Consider the following 22,812-nt stretch of genomic DNA (forward strand, 5'->3'; position numbering starts at 1 on the left):
AAATTTGAGAAGGGTAGCAGCACGATCATATTAGTCTAGTAAAATTAACCTAGTGTAAATCCACAGGCTGTGTGAGGCTTGGTCCCTGATGGAATCTGAAGTAATGGCACTGTGCTGGCGTCGGGCCACGTTTGTGGTTCACATTACTCAAAATTGACATATGGCTGTTAAATATCTGAAGTCCTGTACAATGTTTTAATACAGAAATTAGTGGAAGTTCATTGAGTTATATTCTTAAGAATTATGCACTTTTCTTTGTAAATTATTTCAAGAAAAAACTTAACATTAAAAATTTTAAAATATCTATATCTGTCTAGGGGTAAGTCTGTACTCTTTAGCCTTTGTTCTGGCCCTTATACCCCCTTACACGGTTTCTCTCCTGTGAGTCCCTTCCTATAATTTCTCAGTTCCTGTGTTTCTCAACATTATTTTTACCTCTCTCCTGTAATAATCATTTATAAAGCAAAAATGGAAGCTCTTCCTCTCTGCTGCCCTTCCCTAGTGCCACATTCCCAGTCTTGGCTCAACTTTCTATAGTTTTCTGTTACAGAAAGTGATTTACAGATATAAATTTGTGCAAATATAAATGTAAAATTACACTACAAATATAAAAACACATTGTAATATTATATATTTCTCAGGAGATTCTGATGTATGTCTCCTTAGTTGAGAATTTGTTACAGTGACAAATAGGAGTTTGTCCTGGTGAAATTCAGTAACTCGCTGAGCATTTACTGAGCTCTTACGATTGGTACCGAGGATGGAACGAGCAGTGGGCTGTGGTTCTAGGACCCGGAGTACATTCTGAAGAAAAGGAACAGTAAAGACTCCAAGGGCTAAAAATGAATTTATGTGAATAAATACCAGAATCTCAAATGGTGGTTGAAAATTTCATTTGAAGATTTACAAGTGTACTCTTTTGCTACTGGGATGTAAATAATTAAAAGGTTGTCTGGAGCTGTTGAAATGTAGTGTTAAAGTTGGCACTCTGACCAGTCTTGATATTTCTTTGTTTTAAATTAATCTTGTTTCTCTGTGTTATCTTCCTTAGTCTCAGAGTTGCTAAAATTTCTCTTGATAAACTTTGAACCTGACTTTAAAGTTCTTTGCTCTTTTGATTTTTTCAGTTACTCTTTAAAACTTAGTCATATATTAGCAACATCATACTTGTGATTACAAGAAAAAATGTCAAACATGATCTGATGAGTATCTTTTAAATAGCGGGAAATGATAACATTGTATAAGCCAAAACTGTGATTACTTGCAGACTGGTAATCTATCACATAGTATTAAAAGTCCCTCTTTCAATGAAATTATTTTAGATTATTTTGGAGTTTGTTTTTTATTTAGCACTTTACCAAGTGCCCATCACATGTCTGGCGCAGTGTTTGCTTGGTGCAGGGGTTGTAAAGAAATGATGCAGACATGATGCAGCTGAATGGCGCTTACCACCTCTAGTTATAAGCAACATTTTAAACTCAAAAACATAATAACGTGCCACAAGTGCCTGGGATAAGTATGGGCTTCTGTGAAAATGCAAGTGGGCAAAAGGTTGAGAGAAACATGTTCTAAAAAGCTTCCTTCCCTTTTGAGACCTAAATACGGGTAGTTGAAGGAGCCTGGGGCAGGTGTTTCGGGGAGAGAGAATGGCACATGAAGGCTGTGGGTAATAGAATATGTTTGAGAATGTGAAGGTTTAGTGTGGCTGGATCTTGGACTTGGATGCTTGAAGAGGACGGGCGGTGGTGGAAGACGAGGTCAGAGAGCAGGAGCCAGGGCCTGATGGGCTTACAAGCCAGATAGGTTTTGGGCTTGAAGACCTTGGCAGTATTCTAAGGATGGAGGTCAATAGACAAGAGACACAAGGTTCCTGAGAAAGTGGGAGGTTGGGTATGTGATCCAGCACCAGTGGAAGGACTGTTTTGAGTGTTTTACACATGTTTTGGAAAGTTATTAGGAAGAGAAATGGATGGAAGGAATTAAATAATATTTTTAGAAAAATCATTTTAGGTCTAGTGTGGAGACCTGATTGAAGGCAGTTGAGGCTTAAGGCAGGGGACTGATTGGGAGGCTGTTGTAATGACTTAAACAGTAGTTGATGGTGGTCTGCACAGGTGTAATGGCACTGGTAATAGGGAGAAGTGGACAGATGAAGGATATTTCAGAGGCAGAGTTGATTAGAAGTGGTAATTGCCAGGAGGTGGGGAGGGGGTAGTGTAGTGAAGGTTGCTATGGAGGTTTCTGACTAGGGCAATAGAATGGAAAGCAAAGATATTTATTGAAAGAAAGTTAACTGGAGAAGGAGTTTGAGGGAAAGGGGGATAGTGATTTTTATTTGAGGGTGTATTTAGTGTGCCTGTGTGGACCTGGAGTTCAAGAGAGAGCTGAGGGTTGGGTTTATAGATTGAGGTGTCATCAAAATGGTAAAGACCAGGGAGAACGTATGAAAAAATGGCTCATCAAATTTATTTTTCAAGACGAGAGGAGGAGCTTTGTCAGACTGTCAAAACTATGAACTTTCTCCCCAGGAGAGTACACGTGGATGTAACAATATTTTCCTCGTCCACTCTGGTTTATTTCAGGATATTGAATATAGTCCCCTGTGCTGTACAGTAGTGCCTTGTTGTTTATCTATTTGAATCCAAACTCCTAAGTTACCCCTCCCCTAACCTTTTCCCTTTTGTAACCATGTTTGTTCTTTACGTCTGTGAATCTGCTTCTGTTTTGTAAATAAGTTCATCTGTATCATGTCTTAGATTTCCCGTATAAGTGACAGCATATGGTATTTGTCTTTCTCTTTCTGATTTACTTCACTTAAAGTATGGTGATCTCTAGGTCCACCCATGTAGTTGCAGATGGCAGTTTTTCTTTTTTTTTTTATGGCTGAGTAGTATTCCTGTGTATGTGTGGATCACATCTTTTTTATCCATTTATCTGTTGATGGACATTTACGTTGCTTCCTTGTCTTGGCTATTATAAATAGTGCTTTTATGAACATTGGGGTACATGTATCTTTTGGAATTAACATTTTCTCCAGATATGTGCCCAGTAGTGGGATTACTGAATCATGTGGCCACACTGTTTTGAGGAACCTCCATGCTGTTTTCCATAGTGGCTGCACCAACTTCATCCCCACCGACAGGGTAGGAGGGTTCCCTTTTCTCCACACCCTCACTAGCATTTATTATTTGTAGGCTTTTTAATGATGGCCATTCTGACTGGGGTGAGGTGACACCTCATTGTAGTTTTGATTTCCACTTCTCTCATATTAGCAGTGTCGAGCCTCTTTCCACGTGTCTGTTGGCCATCTGTATGTCTTACTTGGAGTAGTATGACTACTCCTTTAGTAGTAGTTGAGATCTTCTGCCCATTTTTTGACTGGGTTTTTTTGTTTGTTTGTTTTTGTTACTGAATTGTATGAGCTGTTTGTATATTTTGGAAATTAAGCCCTTGTTGGTTGCATTGTTTGCAAATATTTTCTCCTATTCTGTAGGTTGTCTTTTTGTTTATGATTTCCTTTGCTGTGTAAAGCTTATAAATTTGATTCAGTTCAGTTCAGTCGCTCAGTCGTGTCTGACCCTTTGCGACCCCATGAATAGCAGCACGCCAGGCCTCCCTGTCCATCACCAACTCCCAGAGTTGTGTTACCCAAACTCATGTCCATCAAGTTGGTGATGCCATCCAGCCATCTCATCCTCTGTCATCCCCTTCTCTTCCTGCCCCCAATCCCTCCCAGCATCAGGGTCTTTTCCAATGAGTCAACTCTTCTCATGAGGGGGCCAAAGTATTGGAGTTTCAGCTTCAGCATCAGTCCTTCCAATGAACATCCAGGACTTATCTCCAGGATGGACTGGTTGGATCTCCTTGCAGTCCAAGGGACTCTCAAAGAGTCCTCTCCAACACCATGATCCCATTTATTTATTTTTGCTTTATTTCTGTTGTCTTGGAGACTGACCCAAGAAACCATTGATATGATTTATGTCAAAGAAGCCTTGCCTGTATTCTCTTCTGGGCATTTTATGGTGTCATGTCTTATATTTAAATCTTTAAGCCAGTTTAAGTTTTTTTGTGCGTATGGTATGAGAGACTGTTCTAACTTCATTGATTTCCATGTGGCTGTCCAGTTTTTTCAGTACCACTTGTTGAAGAGACTGTCTTTTCTCCATTGTATATTCTTGCCTTGTGATGGATTAATTGACTATGGGTTTGCAGGTCTGTTTCTGGGCTCTGTTCTGTTCCACCGATCCATATGTGTTTGTGGCAGTACTGTACTGTTTTGATTTCTGTAACTTTGTAGTATTGTTTGAGGTTTGGGAAGGTTATGCCTCCACCTTTGTTCTTATCTCCTTAGATTGCTTTGGCTATTCTGGGTCTTTTATGGTTTCATAAAAATTTTAGGTTATTTGTTCTGGTTCTGGGAAAAGTGATGTGGGTAATTTGATAGGGATCATATTAAATCTGTAGATGGCCTTGAGTAGTACGACCACTTTAACAGTGTTCTTCGAATCCAAGAGCATGGGATATCTTTCCATTTCTTTATTTTTATTTTTGTCTGTGCTGAGTCTTCGTTGCTGCATGTGGACTTTTCTCTATTTAGAGCGAGCGGGGGCTACTCTCTAGTTGGAGCAGGTGGGGGCTACTTTTTAGGTGCAGTGCTCAGGCTTCTCATTGCATTGGCTTCTCTTGTTGCAGGGCATAGGCTCTAGAGCTTCAGTGGTTGCAGCTCATGGGCTCTAGAGCATGGGCTCAGTAGTTGTGGTATACAGACTTAGTTGCTCCACAGCATGTGGGATCTTCTGGGACCAGGGGTTGAACCAGTGTCCCTGCATTGCAAGGTGGATTCTTAACCACTGAACCACCAGGGAAGCCCCTTTTCATTTCTTTGAATCATCTTCAATTTCCTTTATGAATGTTTTATAGTGCTCAGCATATAAGTCTTTCACCTCCTTGGTGAGGTTTATTCCTATGGTGTTTTTTTTTTTTTTTTTTTTTTGATGCAATTTCAGAAGAGATTTCCCCCCCTCACCCTTTTCTCGTATTTCACTGTTAGTGTAAAGAAACGTGACAGATTTAGGCACGACAATCTTGTATTCTGATATCTTGCTGAATTTATCAGTACTAGTGGTTTTTACATGTGTCTTTAGGGTTTTTTATATATAGTAGTGTCATGTCATCTGCATCAATGCTGGCTGAATAGAAGTGGTGAGAGTGGGCATCCTTGTCTTGTTCCAGATTTTAGCAGGAGGTCTTTCTGCTTTTCAGTGTTGAGTGTTATGTTGGCTGTGGGTTTGTCATAAATAGGTTTTATTATGTTGAGATATGTTTTCTCTGTAGTTTTTATCATGAATGGATACTGAATTTTATCAAATTTTTTTTGTACCCATTGAGATGATAATGTGGCTTTTTTTGGGTCTTTCATTGATGTGGTGTATCACGTTGATTGATTTTCATATGTTGAGCCATCCTTGTGACTGTGGAATGAATTCAGCTTGATCGTGGTGTGTGATCTTTTTTATGTGTTGTTGGATTCAGTTTGCTAATATTTTGTTGAGCATGTAACAGTTTACATATAATTCCAAGGTTTATAGGATGAACGTCTGTGCTCCTTAGGTTATAGAGTAAAAGAGGACCTGAGTAAGGACATCTCTGAAGAACCTCAACTTTCATGGATGGAGCAAAGGAAAGAGATCTGGCAAAGAAGACTTAGAGTAAATTTTATACTTGTATTGTTTATGATACATATGCACAATGGAGTATTACTCAGCCATAAAAAGGAATGCATTTGACTCAGTTCTAATGAGGTGGATGGACCTAGAGCCTATTATACAGAGTGAAGTAAGTCAGAAAGATAGATATTGTATGTTAATGCATATAAATGGAATACAGAAAGCTGGTACTGATGAACGTATCTGCAGGGCAGCAGTGAGATGCGGACATGGAGGACAGACTTATGGACGTAGGCGGGGAAGGAGAGGGAGGGACGAACTAAGAAAGGAGCACAGAAACATACACACTACCACGTGTGAAATATATAGCCAGTGGGAAGTTGCTGTATGACGCGGGGAGCTCAGACCTGCTGCTCTGTGGCAACCGGGAAGGGTGGGATGGGCTGGGAGGTGGGAGGGAGATCCAAGAGGGAGGGGACATACGTACACCTATGGCTGATCCATGTTGATGTATGGCAGAAGCCAACACAATATTGTAAGGCAATTATCCTCCAATTAAAAATAACTTAATTAAAAAAAATTACGCTTGATGTAAATTTTATGTTTGGTGTTAAGCAGAAACCAAAAGTAGAGAGGGGTTCCAGAAGAGGGAGTAGTCACTAGTGGCAAATGCCCCCCCAGGGGCAAGTGCAATAAAGAATGAAAAGCGTCCATTGGATGGATTTAGTAATTAGGTCCCCAGTGCTTTGAAGAAGCAGTGTCAGGCAACGGTGAGAGGAGAAGCCAAACTACAGTTAATTGAGGCATTAGTGTGTAGTAAAGAAGTGAAGTCACAAAGTGTACACACTGTTTTAAAGTAGTTCAGTTATGGAAGAAAAGAGGTAAGATGGTGGCTGGAGTGCAGAGGCATGGGCAAGTGTATGAGTAAATACTGATGAGGCCGTCACTAGAGGAGATGGGGGGACAGGTTCTTGAGAAAGTGATGGGTTGGGTATGAAATCCATAGCACAATCGGAAGGATGCCATTAGAGGAGTGAACATGGTAAGTGGGAGGAAGAAAAAAAGAATGAGTGTTAAAACAGTGTGTTTGTAGGCTTAGTGACAAGAAGTTGGAGAACTTCCCTTGTATTTTTTTCTCTGAAGTAGGGTGTACAGTTATTTATGTTTTGAATCATAGAATGGTGATTTAAAAATTACTAATACCTTGTCAACACTGCAGGTTATGATTTGAATTTATATATGTGCTGTATGGGCTTCCCTGGTGGCTCAGTGGTAGAGAATCTGCCTGCCAATGCCAGAGCCGTGTGTTCAGGCCCTGGGTAGGGAAGAGCCCCTGGAGAAGGAAATAACAACCCATTCCAGTCTTCTAATCTGAAAAATCCCACGGATAGAAGAGCCTAGCAGGCTACAGTTCATGGTATCACAAAAGAGTTGGATACGACCTAGCAACTAAACAATGTGTGTTGTATATGTATAGATCCTGAGTATTCTGTTCAGTTTATGTGATGATAACAAAAGTTGAGGGAGTTGTTTTTTTTTTTTAATGCTTTATCAGATCACATTCCAAGTTCTCTATGACAACAGCACCCCTGTTCTTGGTTTTCTTGTTTTAATAAAGTTTTTTTCTTTTGACCATGCCACAAGGCATGGTGAATCTTGTTCCCCAACCAGGGCTTGAATGCACAGCCCCCGTAGTGGAGGCGCAGAGTCTTCATTGCTGGGCCCCAGGGAAGTCCCGTGGGAGGCGTTCTCCTCAATCAGCTTTCTGATTGGGTATTGTGAAATATGGCCTTGGTTTTCATGATTGAGTTTTTATGTTCTTAAACTGTTTCTAACACAGGGCCTAAGAGACTCTGACTAGTAAATCAGTTTCTTGTGCTTAATAATTTTATTCATTTATCAGTGACATCTGTCTTCAAGATTATTTTTATTTGAACTTTTCACAGTGATTCGTTTATTTAGACTTGTTCCCAAGGTTTGTTAAGTGAATTTTTACACACTAAACTTGCAATAAGTGCAACTAATTGAACAGACCATTTAAACTATCAGTAGAAGTGGGTAGAAATTAGTCACACATTACTTTCATAGATATTTTATAAATTAAAGTATAAATATATGGACATTGGTGGTTTCCCTTCACTTATAACAAGTTTGAATTACAGAAGTTCAGTGACTGCATAAGCAGAGATTTTTAAATTGACATGTAATTCATGTACTGTAAAATTCATCCCTCTAAAGCATGTGCAGTCCAGTGATTTTAGAATTGATCTATTCACAAGGCTGTGCAGCCATCACCATGTAAGTAATCATTTAATGCAGGGTAATCCAGAGAATGTAGATTTGGGATATCTGTCTTGATACATTAACTTTTAGTTTTTGGAAGACACAGTCGATCTTTCTTGTCATTTAGCCAGTGTTTCTGTGGAGTTTAGGTGGAGAGAAATAACGATGTTATTTTTTTTTAAATGTCATCTATATCATTTAAGCTTTATTTTACTTACGATCCTCTTCAATATAAAATTATTTTACCCTTAAAATATATGTATATTAATCCCAGTGTATGTATGTCCTCCTTAGAACTGTGTTTTTCCCTTGCTATCAAGCTACTCTGAGACTAGATCTTGATGGAAGATAGGAATTGGTTCTTTGTTAGAATACCAGATTTATAAACTTTGTTGCCCTCACCTGTTACTGGTGATCATTGCTGAAGTTGCAGCCACTGGTTCAGCTGTCTTTTGCTAAGCTTTAATCCAAGATTGTGATCATATTTCATACCTTGCTATAATTAGTGTTTAATTATTATTCACTAGTATTTCACAGTGTTTCAAAATGTTTGATGGTGCAGTCTCACCATTTTAATTCTTCCCATGTATTTTTTTTTTTTTTTTTGCAGTACTCTGTGCAAAAAACTTGGTGAAAAAGGATTTTTTCCGTAAGTAAATTAACTTTAAATCTTGTATATTGTATGTAGATTTTTTTGCAAAGCATTTTCAGAATTGTCTGGCTTAGGGATTTCTCTGTTCAGAAATATACTTATTGTTTTATAAATTCTTTGATTGAGCCTTTTGGCGTCACATTTCTTACAGAGGATTTTGTGCTCCTTAGCCCCTTTCCCTTTATCCACTGAGGCCCCCAGCATGTTTGTGTGAAATGTGTGTGTGTGTAACGTATACTGAAGGTGTGCATACTACTAGATTTCTAGAAGAGATTTGAGATTATTTTTTAAACACTTTCCCCCTAACATTTTGTAGAAATTTTACCCATGCATTCAGGAGTTATTGGAAGGCAGTGAAGTCATTCAGTCTGCTTGGAATTTCCAGAGTGTAGGAAAGAAAGCTCTGCCTCATTTGACCATAGAAGCTCGTAATGTCTCAGGCTCCAAAAAAGACATTTAGTTACTGTGTTTGCAGTTTCTTTGTCAATCAGTTGTGATATTTTTTTGTGGCTTTATTTAGGATTAAGTTTTGTGAGGGAGGATTGGGAAGTAGCCCTCACACATATTTAAAATCTTTATCCTATAATATTAGACTTCACATTGGCTTTAAATTTTTGAGTAAAAATGATATAATTTGTTTGTTAAAAAAAAAAAGTCTAAGCCAGCAAAATTTGATAGGCAAAATATTTGAAATTAGAAATAGAGAAGTTCATTAGATTTTTAAAGTTCAGATCCTACCAGCCAGCAAAAACTGGCTATATGCTAATTAATATATGACTTAGTTAATTTTCAAGGTTTGATTAAAAGAAGTAATAAGCTCTTGATCTATTTTAAATCATATTTAATTCATTCCACTTAAATTTTTAATTACTTCAGTCTTCCTAGAAGAGCACCTTAAAGTTTATAAAATAACATTAACTGTGTAAATTATGGTATGCTTATATGGTAGAGCAGTTAAACAGGATAATTTGGGACATGGTTAAATAGTTTCCATCTATGTACCGTATTCTTTTTACCTTACAGCATGTCGCGGGAGGAGGGCCAGTGACTCTCTCCTTGCTGCCCCAGTTAGTGTTACCTTCACAGTGGCTACCGAACTATCCGCCTCTTCCCTGTTGCCCATAATCTAAACTGATGTGTACCCCTTTGACCTTCCTCTAGGTTGATCCGAGGTAGGATTTATCCTAGTGGGACTTCAGAGTGCCCAGTAGGATTGGCTAGGTAGGTGACACGGAGAAGAGGGAGTGAAGTAAGGCATCGTTTACCCACCCCCACTTCCAGGACAACTGTTCTGGTTTTAAAGACAACATCTTCAGTTTTGTCTCCTTACCTTCCTTCCCAAATTCTTTTCCTTCCTCTGGAGTCCCAAGACACACCTTCTCCAATAAAGCATCAGATATCTTTGTCTCAGTCTTCCTAGGAAATCTAGAGGAATCTTATTCTAAGTTTTTGTAAGCCTCTGAGAGTCTATTATTATCAATTACATGATCTTTATCTGTTCATAAGTTGTATGTGAAAAAAAAAGAAGGAAATCTTTCCCCTTTTTATTGGTGTAAGCAGTAAAAATTGATAAAAATTCTTGAGTTGTGAGGATGCTTCAGGGAAAGAAAACTAGAGGAAACTGTGATTATCTTTGAAACCCAGGTTGGAAAAAACACTTTTGATGGTCTGGTGGGGAAAACAGGAAACCCGTTCCTGAGGCCTTCGGGAGAGACTCAGCTGGGGACGGAGCACCCCAGGTTCACGCTGGGAGGGTCCTCCCTCTATGATAGATACATTTATTTTTGATGTGTTGATATGTTGAGGGTTGCCCATATCAATTTCAAAGAAAGAGTTGAATGATAGTTCCTAAATCTCTCAATTAACTTTGAATGAGAGTGTGTTTATATTGATCAGAATGCTGTTATCATTGATACTGCAATATAGTTCTTTTTGCTTGTAGATCAATTTAAGTCATGTTGAATGAAAAATGTAAATTTTAATACGAAGCATGACTATAGGCCGATACTATATATATTTAACTATAGGAAAAAATGCACTGCCATGTGTTGTCTTTTGTAGAGTAGTTTGTATAATTGGAGATAATACTACCTTTACTTTGAGATAATCTACCTTTTCTGAGAAAAGTTTTGCTAACTCATCTTTGGGAACTATTTTCAAGCTTACTGGCTTTTAAAAATATTACACCCCCGCTTCCCCCCAAATTTTGGCAGAAAAAAATTTCAAACACATAGGAACATGTAAAGAATTTTACAGTGAATATCCATCATCTATATTCTGTCATTAACTTCATCACATATCTATCCATTTATCCATTGTGTTTCTTTAATAGTATCTGTTGTTATTGTCTTTTTTTCCTCTTTTTTTATTGGAGGATAATTGCTTTAATATTGTTTTGTCCTCTACATGTATACAATGGAATATTAAAGTCACTCAGTCGTGTCCAACTCTTTGTGACCCCATGGATACACCTGTCCTCTGTCCATGGAATTCTCCAGGCAAGAATTCTGGAGTGGGTTAGCCATTCCCTTCTCCAGGGGGATGGAATATTACTCAGCTACAAAAAAGAATATATTCATTTTGTTTTTAAAAGAATGTTTTTATTAGTGTCAAGTTCTTTTTGTCTTTTATGCAACATTTAAATAAAATCTTTGTGTGTAAGATACTTTGTTAAGGTGCTATGTAGGGCCAAATTGAAGTCATTGAGCTTGAGCATGTTTGGTTGAATGTTTTTTTCCTCCCCCACCCCAATCAAAAACAAAGCTTTATTTTATCTGCTAAGTAACTCACTTTTAAGTGGAAATTTTTGTCTCATTATTTGAAGCTCATTATGTGCATTACTGTAGTGAGGAAGTTCCTGAGTTTTAGCTATTTTATATGACTCAAATGATGGGGAGAATTGAGAAATTTTTTTAAAATATAGAAAATAGCCACTTTATATTTACCACTAGAGGTCTCACTAACTTGTGAAAACTTGATCTTCTGACTGCATTAGGGGAACTTGACTCTCATGTTAAATTCTTGTAGGATAATATAATCAGGTAAGTTGAAACCCAGGTATTTTTTTGTTAGGGAAAAGAGCTTGTATTTTGTATTATATAATAGAAGGGAACATAGGAAGATGAGATTCAGACTTTCATACTTAAATAAGGATCTAGAAGCCACACCTACTGACTTATGTGTGGAAAAGTTGTTTTTCTCAGTCTTGATTCTTTAACTAGTTAAGGGCCATCTAAAGGGAAAGCTAGGAATGTGATTTTTTAAATTTTCTTTTTACTTAGAGACATACACTTATATGTTTATTTGTTTAGATAGAATCAAAAGAACCAGAGAAAATGGATTATAAAAATTAATATTATTGCAAGTAGAGGGGAAAGTATTCTTCCATTAGACGCATTTACAAAAGATTAGGTTTTATTGAAATACTTATATGAATAGTGCTAAACTGCAAGAAATATATAGTTAAATAGATTGATACCCTCACTTGCCAAGGTTTTTCTTGAATACTTAATACTGCTAAATATTAGTCTTCTCTTGTTTGAAGTTGCTAGATCACAGAATCATAGAATTGAGGAACTGGCTAGATGATTTCTGTCTGGCCTTGAATGTTGGCAGATTAATATCTTGACTTAAAAAATTAGCATAGTTATCAAGGTACAAAGTTTCTGCAATTATCAACACTTATCAGTATTTCATTTTAGTATTTTCAGCTGTCTCTGGGAAATCTGCACTATCCCACTATGTCTAACTCCTGAATTGTTGTTTTGGTCTCTAACATTTTGTTTAGTTCCACCTTCTTCCCCTGAATTTTAAAATTCTACTCATCCTACTGTGTGAAAGTTAGAACAGCTTCTCTGTACCTTTAACCTTTCCTTCTCTGGATACCACTAGTAGACAGTGGCGACAGTATTTTTATAGCAATGCTCAAAAATCTAAAATGGCTCCCCGTTTTCTACTTAAGTCATTCCAAGCCTTTATTTTCTGACTTTTAAGCCTTTCTTACTAATCAGTCTAATCTCTCCAATGGTATTTACTTTTTACACTTTAGCACAAAGGCTTTTATTAGATTGCTCAAAGCCCTTCAAGTATTGTTATACCTCCCTTGGTGCTCCTTTTGTTTGTTCTTTAAACCCCAGAGGAATCCCATGCCCTCAAAAAGGGGTGTAGGGTGGGGAGCCTTTCTCTACTGTTCAGACTCAGGTTGTTCTGCTTTTCTGAGCTCTTGTACTCACTGTTGAACCAGGGAGCAAATGAGAGGTATGATACAGTGTAAAGAGCATAAAGTTACGAACCAGACTGTGTGCCTGGGTGTAAGAGTCTGCACTTCAGACCCTGGCTCTCCACCTCCTACTGTGTGACCTTAGGCTAGTTAATTAACCCCTTTGTGCCTCAGTTTCCTCATCAGTAAAATAGAGACAGTAGTAGTATTCACTCCATAGAATGATTTTGAAGATTAAGAGGTTTAATATACATAAAGCATTTAGAATAGTGCCTGACATGGTATTATAAGTGTTTTCTTTATAATCAGTACGGTCAAAAACTTGCTTATTCTTGGGGTTTTTTGCTTATAATGTATAGTGTTTTAATATTCTCAGTTAGATAGGAAGCTCTTTTAAGGCAGGGTGTTAAATTTTTTGTTTCAGTTTCTCATCACTCATGGTAGTTATTCAGTAAAAAACTTTATGGCTAATTTGATTTCTTGGTAGCCTGTGTTCCCGTGTGAAAACTTCAGTAAGCTCTTTCTGTAACTGGGCTACTAAGGGAGACCTTGGGAAAGCTCTGAGAGAGCCAGGTATGCTTTAAGCATTCACCCCTCAGGGGTTAAAGGGCTTGTAAAGATGAATGAAGACTACATTGTAAGATAATCTCTAGACTTTGGTAGTTTAAGAGAGATTGTTCGAGACTGGAGCAAGAAAAAAAAAAATGTAGGTTTAATACTTAATGTAGAATTAGCTTTAATCTTAGTTTTAAAATGGACCACTTTTCATTTGTAGCTTAATGTTAAAGTTTTTATAAAGAATGGAATAAGTCTTTTGTAGCAAATGTTAGTCTTTATATAATTATAATCTTCTTGTCAAAATATTCTTTAAACCCTCCCTTTTTTCCCCCCACCCCCCACAGGGCTTCCTGATCCATTTGCTAAGGTGGTGGTTGATGGATCTGGGCAATGCCATTCTACAGATACTGTGAAGAATACACTCGATCCAAAATGGAATCAGCATTATGACCTGTAGGTTTAAATGGTTTATTTGAAATAAAAACATAGACTCAATATTATTTGATATAGTCTTTGAAAAGAATCACTGAATATGATCTGAGTTTGATCATGGTGTAATTTGATTGTCACAGAGGGATGCGAAACCTTGTATGAAGATGCGGGGTTCTTAATAAGCCTTTGAAGAACAAGACGTATGCACAGCAAAGTGCAGCACCCCCCCCTCAGTCACATAAAGCATTAATTCACTTTAGGTCAGTTTGTTCAGTTGCCAAGTCATGTCCGACTCTTTGCAACCCCATGGACTGCAGCATGCCAGGCTTCCCTGTCCCTTAGCATCTCCTGAAGTTTGCCGAAGTTCATGTCCATTACATTGGCAGTGCCATCCAATCATCTCATCTTCTGTCATCCTCTTCTCCTTCTGCCTTCAATCTTTCCCAGCATCAGGGTCTTTTCCAGTGAGTTGGCTGTTTGCATCAGGTGCCCAAAGTATTGGAGATTCAGCTTCAGCATCAGTTCTTCTGAGTATTTAGGGTTGATTTCCTTTAAGATTGACTGGTTTGATCTGGTTAGGTCAGTTATAAATATAAAATCAGAAATCATCATTGGAGTACACACATAGGTATTCTCTTTGTTTCTTATATGGATGATTTCTTCTAAAATTTATTTTCATCATAGTAGCAAATGTACCATTTTTAAAAAGGCAGATGATACTGTAGGGCTTTTAATGGGAAAATTCTTATTCCTGATTCTAATTCTCAAGGTAACTGTTTTCAATAACTTTGGCCGTTATAGAATTTTCTATGTCTAGGTATCGTGCTTATTTATAGCATTTAATGTAAATATATATTTATTTAGTATTAGGTATTATTTAAATTTTTTTTTTACCATATAAGATCATTTAGCTCTTACAGCTGATCTCTCTCATCCCATTCCTACAGCATCCATATGCCCCTTTCCTTCTCGCAGCCCTCCTATATATAGTTATTTGAACCTTCTTGTTTAAATCATATTGTTCTTTGTTTATGCTATTATCATGTAAAATATTCATGACTGAGTCATGTGGTGTGCAGTGATTGTATTTTCTTTCTGGACACCTTTTTATTTTTATGAAATTAATAGCTGTCTAACTTTACCGTTTGTTTAGTTTTCCATCTGTCTCATTGAGCACGTCGCAGACTCTCTCTCCTACAGTGTATTTGAAATACAGTGCTCAGTATTTACTGTGGTTTTAATCTGGATACTTAGACTCTTCAGTCACAAGAAACTTTTCTGTTTATTTAATGATCTATAGATAATTCCCTCTCCTCCATTGTATTTCTTTTTCCTCTTCTGGAACTCCTGTTATTTGGATGGTACCTCTCCTGAATTGATTATCATTTAGTTGTCCTGTCTTTTTTCTCCCATATTAAAAAAAGTGATAATAAAAATTTTTTCTTCTAGTAAAAAATTAAAGTCCACATCAAAATATTTGGGCCATTTTTCCAAGCATTCCTATTTAATATAATTTCTGCTCTCCAGTTTTTAATTTCCAATATCATTTTGCTTTCTCACTGTTTCTTTTTCATAACTTACTCTTACTTCCTGGAAGCAGTATCTTCTTTAATGAGAGAAGTTTTATAATTGTAGTTTTTTTCTGTTGTGTAACCTCTCTCTGCTCAGGTTTCCTTTTTTTCTTTTCTGTTAGTTTGATTTGGGTTCCTGTCTTTTTATATTCAAGGAGAGGCACTTAAATGTTGATTGGAAACTCTCTGCCCATGGGTAGTGCTGGCCTGCTTGGTAGGGTAGTCAGGAGTAACTGTGACATTTTCTGCACAGAATTCTTCCTTCTCCTTCCTGGGGGCTATATTCTTGATCTGACAGGGTTCTTGGATCTGAAAGACGTAAGGATGCTAGGAGGTCTCTCCATTCACTAGGTTAACCCTTTCTCTGAATACCCTGTTTTTATTACAGAATTTCACCTCCTCCCTCAGCTGTGCCTAGTGTCTCTGAGTGCTGCTATGGTTGAGGATGAACTGGGTTGGGGAAGGGATTCAGAAAGGCTTTCCATCCCTTTTATTTATTTACTTTTTTAAATTGACTTGTTGATTTAACTTTCCATTCCTTGTAAACACTTTTCGCTACTCCTTCTGTTTCAACCTCGTCATCACCATTGGAGTATATTAGGCTTACCATTTGGGAATATTTCAGGGATTGGTGACAATACTCTTGTTTCAGGGAGTCTCAGAGGGAGACAATCATTCAAGGATACAGGCTGACAGAAGCTTTCCTGTTTTCCATATATGTTCCTAGGGTCTCTCTGGGCTTTGATATCCAGCCTCCCAACAGGATGCTTAAGCCAGTGGATGGGTAGGCTTTAAGGCCTCAAGGAACCGGTATTTTAGCATACCTGTGTATCAGGCTTGCCAGCTGGGACACTGACTTTAGTGTGATTTTTTTTTTTTTTTTTTTTTTTAAATATTTGGTCTGGGGTGATTTATCTTGTTAATACTTGATTCTGATTCTAGAATTTTTAAATATCATGGAGGTACATAGTTACCGAATAAGCTCTTTTTAGGTTTATTTGAAAATTGATACACGTGTACTGAATGATATTTTAGTCTAGATTTTTTCATTTGCAAGCCGTAGAAATGAAATTCACATTGGCTTCATTTTTGAAAAGTGTTGCCTTACATAATGAAACATATACACACTAATATATACAAAATAGATACTCAACAGGGACCTATTGTAATAACCTATATGGGAAAAGAATGAGTATATGTATAACTGATTCACTTTGATGTACATCTGAAACCAACACAACATTGCAAATATACTCCAGTATAAAGTAAAAAATGTAAAAGTATTAGCTTACGTAATTAAAAGGAGGGTAGGCATGCTTTAACACAGCTGGATCCAAGGCCTCAAGTGAGCCTTTCATGTTACTCATTTAAAAGATTTAGTCCTTACTTAAGTGGTATAGGGTTTTTTTTTTAATTTTTCTGATATTACTGCTTTACTGAATGACACTTTAAGGTCAAGGTTGCTGGACCAAAAATTTGACCTCTTAGAGTCATTGAAATTTAGGGTTCTACTGATATAATTCTTTTATTGTATTTTCGCATGGGATGACACCATGTTAACAATTGGCTGTGGTAGAGCTTCTCCACACTTCCAGGTGTATGCACAGACAAGTGTAGTAACGCTTTTCCCTGCTCTGCTTGTCTGCAGGCAGTGAAGTGAAATCTGCAAGAGTCCTGCTCGCTCAAGGCCTGCATACAGGAAAGAAGCAGGGGAAAAGCGTTACAATCAGCTCTTGTTCTACAGCATTTTAAAACATAACAGGTATGTCAGATTTTTGGTCTGTCAGCCTTGACAATGCCCCTTGAAAATGAACTGAGTATTCGCTGAGGTAATAGGTCATGTCATTGAAATATATTTAAAATGTGACTGTGATAAAAGTTCTTCTAAGATTTTTGTTTTTGGAAAGAAATAATCATAAACTTCCATAGAGTTCTGTGACACTAGCTCCTAAAATAGCTTCTTTTATTAACAAAAATTGTTACTCAATCTGAAAGTGGCAAATGTGTTAAAGAATATATTGAAAATTCTTTTTAGACTTTACTTTTGAGCTTTTTTTAAAAAAAATACAGTCCTGTGGATAGATTGAATTCAAACATATTTTGGGCTCTCTAACCATATTCTAAACATTTGTGACTTTGGACTACAACAAAAAGGAAAGAAACCTTAGAAAACTTTTATATTAACTACTCATAGTTACCAAATTACTCATGCAGTCATTTTGTTTTTTTTTTTTAGGTATATTGGAAAGTCTGATTCAGTTACGATCAGTGTATGGAATCACAAGAAGATCCATAAAAAACAAGGTGCTGGATTTCTTGGTTGTGTTCGTCTTCTTTCCAATGCCATCAACCGCCTCAAAGACACTGGTTGTAAGTAGATGACGAGTGCTCTTAAAAATTTAAACATACAAATTTAAATATATATAAGTATATCTATATTTTGATGGGGGAGGCAGAGGTCCGAAACCTGACTTCCCCTGTATATCTGAAACATTGATAAAAATTCCTGGTCTAAATTTATTTTGTTGACTTTTTCAAAAGAAATGAAACATGTTATGAATTCAGTTATGAGTGCCGTAATCAAAGTAAAACCAACATGCAGTGATTGATATTGTTCCTTACTGTAACTGGTCGGGCCAGTGTCATGTCTGTTTTTATAGATGAGACATGAGAGAAGAAGTGAGTTGCTTCTAAATGATTAGTACCAGAACTGACTCAAACCCTTTTGTTAGTTTATAGTTGCCCTCTTATTAATATTTATGTTGTGTGTTGGGGCAGGGGGTTATTTGAAATGGTTAGATAAAAATATGACAACAACTAGTATTTTTGGACTCTTATGTGCCAGGTACTGTGCTGAGAGTTTTACATAACTATCTGATTTAATCCTTAATGTGTGGTATAATTATAGTACTATAATTATACCTGAAAAAAATCAAGCTTTAAGGATAAATTGCTTAAGAACCAAACTATTAAGCGGCAAGCTAAGATTTATACTAAAGTGTTTCAAAATTTTTGGAGAAAAATAACTGCTTGTTGGCATCATGTATTACGTTTTTTGAAATCTAAGTTTGTCAAAACTTCCATTGAGACATTATATTAATATTATGTGTGCAGTTAAAATTTTGAACATTTGTTTCATCATTAAACCTTAAAAACTCTTGAAATGATTGGTCCAATTTCCAATGGATTGTAGAAATTTACTATTACTTTATAGATGTTAGAATCTCTGATACCAACTTACTTTTTTTCCCTTTTGTTGTTGATTTGAAATAGATCAGAGGTTGGATCTATGCAAACTTGGGCCAAATGACAATGATACAGTTAGAGGACAGATAGTAGGTAAGTGTGGAACTGAAAATTATGTGAATTTTGGTTTCATTTAAGCTGACCTAAACTCTAATGACGCGACTAAGCAACTTAACTTAGCACAGCAAACTCTGAATACATTTTAAATCAAAGTACTATAACTGTAGCTTTTGTAGGTTCATTGTACTGGCATGAATTAAGTCATGTAAAATTATTTGAATACTGGATCCAGAGTCCAGGCCAACTTAATTTTTTAAAAAAGGAACAAAATATAAATAATGTAAAAAATACACTCCTAATGTGAAGAACTATTGATCCTTTAGGAAGGAATTTTTTTTAAATATACAAATACACTAAAACTTTGAGATAAATCAAGATCTTCTCAAACTAGTTTTTGAGTAAGAAAGCCAGTTTAATACTTTATGGTTTTAAAATAATTTTTACTAACTGAAAAAAATAGGATGAGAAATAGCAGTATAGCACTGATAGGAGAAAGGGAAAATTGTTCTTTTACTCATAGGCACTTATTGGACTAGTGAGGTTATCTTGAATTGACCCTGTTATATAAAATTTCCTGAGACTTAAGAATTGATAGATTGAGATTGATCAAGATACCTAGAATAGTATAGGACACTGAGATGGGCTCCTTTGAAACTTCTTTAAAAAGAAATACGCAATTGAAATCTTATCATTTGATTATAGAGCAGAATTTAGAATAAAATGATTGCATTGTATGTGGGACTTCCCTGGCGGTCCAGTGGTTAAGATTTCATGGTTCCAATGCAGGGGCATGGGTTCAGTCCCTGGTTGGGAAACTTAAGATCCCACATGTTGTATGTCACGGCCAAAATATATTAAAAAAAAAAAAATTGCATTATATTGCATTATATGAACCTGTTAGAGAGGTTTTAGTTACAGAAAGTACTTGAAAGACTTAAATTTAGAAGGCAATGAATTAGGTTCATGGTTAGGGAGTTGCCAGAGCCCACTCCAGTACTCTTGCCTGGAAAATCCCATGGACGGAGGAGCTTGGTAGGCTGCAGTCCATGGGATCGTGAAGAGTCGGATACGACTGAGTGACTTCACTTTCACTTTTCACTTTCATGCATTGGAGAAGGAAATGGCAACCCACTCCAGTGTTCTTGCCTGGAGAATCCCAGGGATGGCGGAGCCTGGTGGGCTGCTGTCTCTGGGGTCGCACAGAGTCGGACACGACTGAAGCGACTTAGCAGCAGAGTAGCATCATAACAAAAGCGCTATTGTGGGTATCAGGGAAGTATCTAAACTACAGCATTATTCATAATTCCTGTCATTCTTAGATTGAAAAGGAAGTTAAAAACTCAAAAATGTGAAATACACGAGTATACCGTTCATGTGTTATATTTCAAGTGCACTCGTGGACTTTACTCTTGCCTGGAGTCTCCCATGGACGGAGGAGCCTGGTGGGCTGCAGTCCATGGGGTCTCTAAGAGTCGGAGACGACAGTGATTTCACTTTCTTGCATTGGAGAAGGAAGTGGCAACCCACTCCAGTGTTCTTGCCTGGAGAATTCCAGGGACGGGGGAGCCTGGTAGGCTGCCATCTATGGAGTCTCACAGAGTCGGACACGACTGAAGCGACTTAGCAGCAGCAGCATGGACTTGTGTTGCCCCATTATGATAGGAAGAAAAGGAGTTCATGGACTCTCCTCCATGAACATGATAAAAGCAGACACTTTACCGTTTGAGCCACCAGGGAAGTCATGATAAAAGGTAGAAAACCTTAAAGGGGAAAATCTCATAGACAAAGAAATTGCAGAATTTAGTAGAAACTAGAGTTCATTCTTAACTATTAAAATAAGCTAATAAGCCAGATATCTTTTAAAAAGCAGTATTGTAAATTGTAGTAATTCTTTCTAGTTCTGTGACTCTTAGTAATGTTTCTGTTGTTTAATAGTAAGCCTTCAGTCCAGAGACCGAATAGGCACAGGAGGACAAGTGGTGGACTGCAGTCGTTTGTTTGATAATGATTTACCAGATGGGTAAGCTAAATTCATTGATGATATCCTTAAAATAATGAGCAGTAAGTTGGTGTTTATACTTTAGAAATTTGCTGATCAGTTCCAGAGTCCTGGTTTTCCTTGTACTTAGAAAATTAGTGAGGAATCTTATTACAACAGATTCATAAAGTAAGATATGAATTAATTATGAACAAATTAGATATGTTACATTTGTTTTACTTAAGAGTTTTGACTGGGAAAAAAATCAAATTGCTTGACAGATATAAATCTCTTGTAAATATTATGTATTCAAAACAAAAGCTTTTTTGTTTGATTAAATTATTCAAAACATGGCATATACATACTGAATGAGACATTGCTCTATTTAAAGGGATGGGATACAGAATTTGTGTAATAGTAATTACAATAACATAGTAACATTTATTGAGCCTACAAGTGTTAGCACTTTATATCATTTATCATTACATGATATGCATATTTAATTCTCATAGCATGTGATTCTGGAGTTAGACCATTAGGGTTTCAATCCTTAACCTTCTGTTTACCAGCTTTATAAGTTTAATCCATTTATTTGGCTTTTGGGAACTTTGGTTTATATTGCAGATAATGATGGTAGTGCACATGCCTTAAATACTTGTGAGGATGAAATGAAATAATTCCTGTAGAGCGCCCAGCACAATGTCTCACGTATAGCAAGTGCTTAATAAATAATTAGCTGCTACTACTACCATTACTACTGTACCACCCTCATGCATTTTACAGGCTTAAGGAACTGAGACTCAGAGAAGATGTGTATTTTGCCAAAGGCCACATAAAAATGGCAGAACTGGAACACAGATTTAAGTCTTGATTCGAAGTCTATGCTTTGATCATTGTTCTCTATTTTTGTTTGATACTAGTTCTGAAATCTTACCGTTTTATTTTTAATTTTCAAAGTATTTTTAATTAACTTCAGTGAGGTATAGTTTACATGTATAATAAATTATATCCATTTAAAATGTATAATTGATTTAAATTTTGATTTTAAGTTATTTTCACATGAAATTTCAAATCCAGGCTATGGTGTTTACTCATTTTGTGTGAACTGTTAAAAATTGCTGTAATTTAAGTCTGTTTATAGGTCATTTTAGACTCTTGATGTACCTGTTAATTTTTATGGATGTGAGGTAAATTATGGTACTTTTAAGGGAGAAGTTTAGGATGAAATAACTAATCAAAAAGTGTAAGGCTAATTATTCTAAATTTGCTCCACATCATTGTACTGTAATTGTAATCACAGGGGGGAAGAAACCTGCAAGTGCCTTTTTATTTTCTATTTTTTTGCCAGCGGCTTGTGGCATATTAACATTATTGTAGTCACTTACCTAATTTTTTTGTTATATTAATTAATAAGATTGAAGAAGTAAAATTTTTGCTTTTTAAAAATTTAGTTTGATAAATAGCAAATGTTGGTGAAGTTATGGAGAGAAAGGAACCCTTGTATGGCATAGATGGGAGTGTAAATTGGCACAGCCATTATAGAAAATGGTATGGAGGTTCCTCAGAGAGTTAAAAACGGAATTACCATATGATCCAGCTATTCCACTTCTGGGTATCTATCCTAAGAAAATGAAAATACTAATTCAAACAGGTATATGCATCCCTTTGTTTGTTGCAGCATTATTTATTATAGATGAGATACGGAAGCAGCCTAAGTATGTCCATTAATAACATGGATAAAGAAGATGCAGTGTATACACACACACACAAAATAGAATATTGCTCAGCCATAAGAAAGGAATGAGATCTTGTCACTTCTAACAACACAGGTGGATCTAGAGAGTATTATGCTAAGTGAAATAAGTCAGAGAAAGACAAATACCATCTGATTTCACTTGTATGGGGAAACTGAAAAACAAAGCAAATAAACAAATGAAACAGACTCAGATACAAAGAACAAACTCTGTATTGCTTTGCCAGGGCGGGGAGAGGGAGGGGAATGGATGAAGTAGGTGAAGGGGATTGGGAGGTACAAACTTCCAGTCATAAGTAAGTCATGGGGATGTAATGTACAGCATAAGGAATATGGTCCATGTTGTAGTACCTTTGGTTACAGAAGGTTACTAGACTTATCCTGGTGATCATTG

The 22,812-nt window shown here is 36.7% G+C and overlaps 1 protein-coding gene across 2 annotated transcripts in view; it reads left to right on the forward strand.

Annotated features, from left to right (window-relative positions):
• Window positions 1-22,812, forward strand: part of SMURF2 (SMAD specific E3 ubiquitin protein ligase 2) — a 116,673-nt gene that overhangs the window by 58,987 nt on the left and 34,874 nt on the right. For both annotated transcript variants that reach the window (XM_055575502.1, XM_055575501.1), the window contains exons 2-6: window positions 8,560-8,598; window positions 13,723-13,831; window positions 17,618-17,751; window positions 18,655-18,720; window positions 20,623-20,707. In XM_055575502.1, the coding sequence (XP_055431477.1) occupies window positions 8,560-8,598; window positions 13,723-13,831; window positions 17,618-17,751; window positions 18,655-18,720; window positions 20,623-20,707 (433 nt within the window). The remainder of the gene's footprint in view (window positions 1-8,559; window positions 8,599-13,722; window positions 13,832-17,617; window positions 17,752-18,654; window positions 18,721-20,622; window positions 20,708-22,812) is intronic.

The sequence above is a fragment of the Bubalus kerabau genome, chromosome 4 (genome assembly GCF_029407905.1).
Source record: "Bubalus kerabau isolate K-KA32 ecotype Philippines breed swamp buffalo chromosome 4, PCC_UOA_SB_1v2, whole genome shotgun sequence".
In the NCBI taxonomy this organism is placed as follows: domain Eukaryota; kingdom Metazoa; phylum Chordata; class Mammalia; order Artiodactyla; family Bovidae; genus Bubalus; species Bubalus kerabau.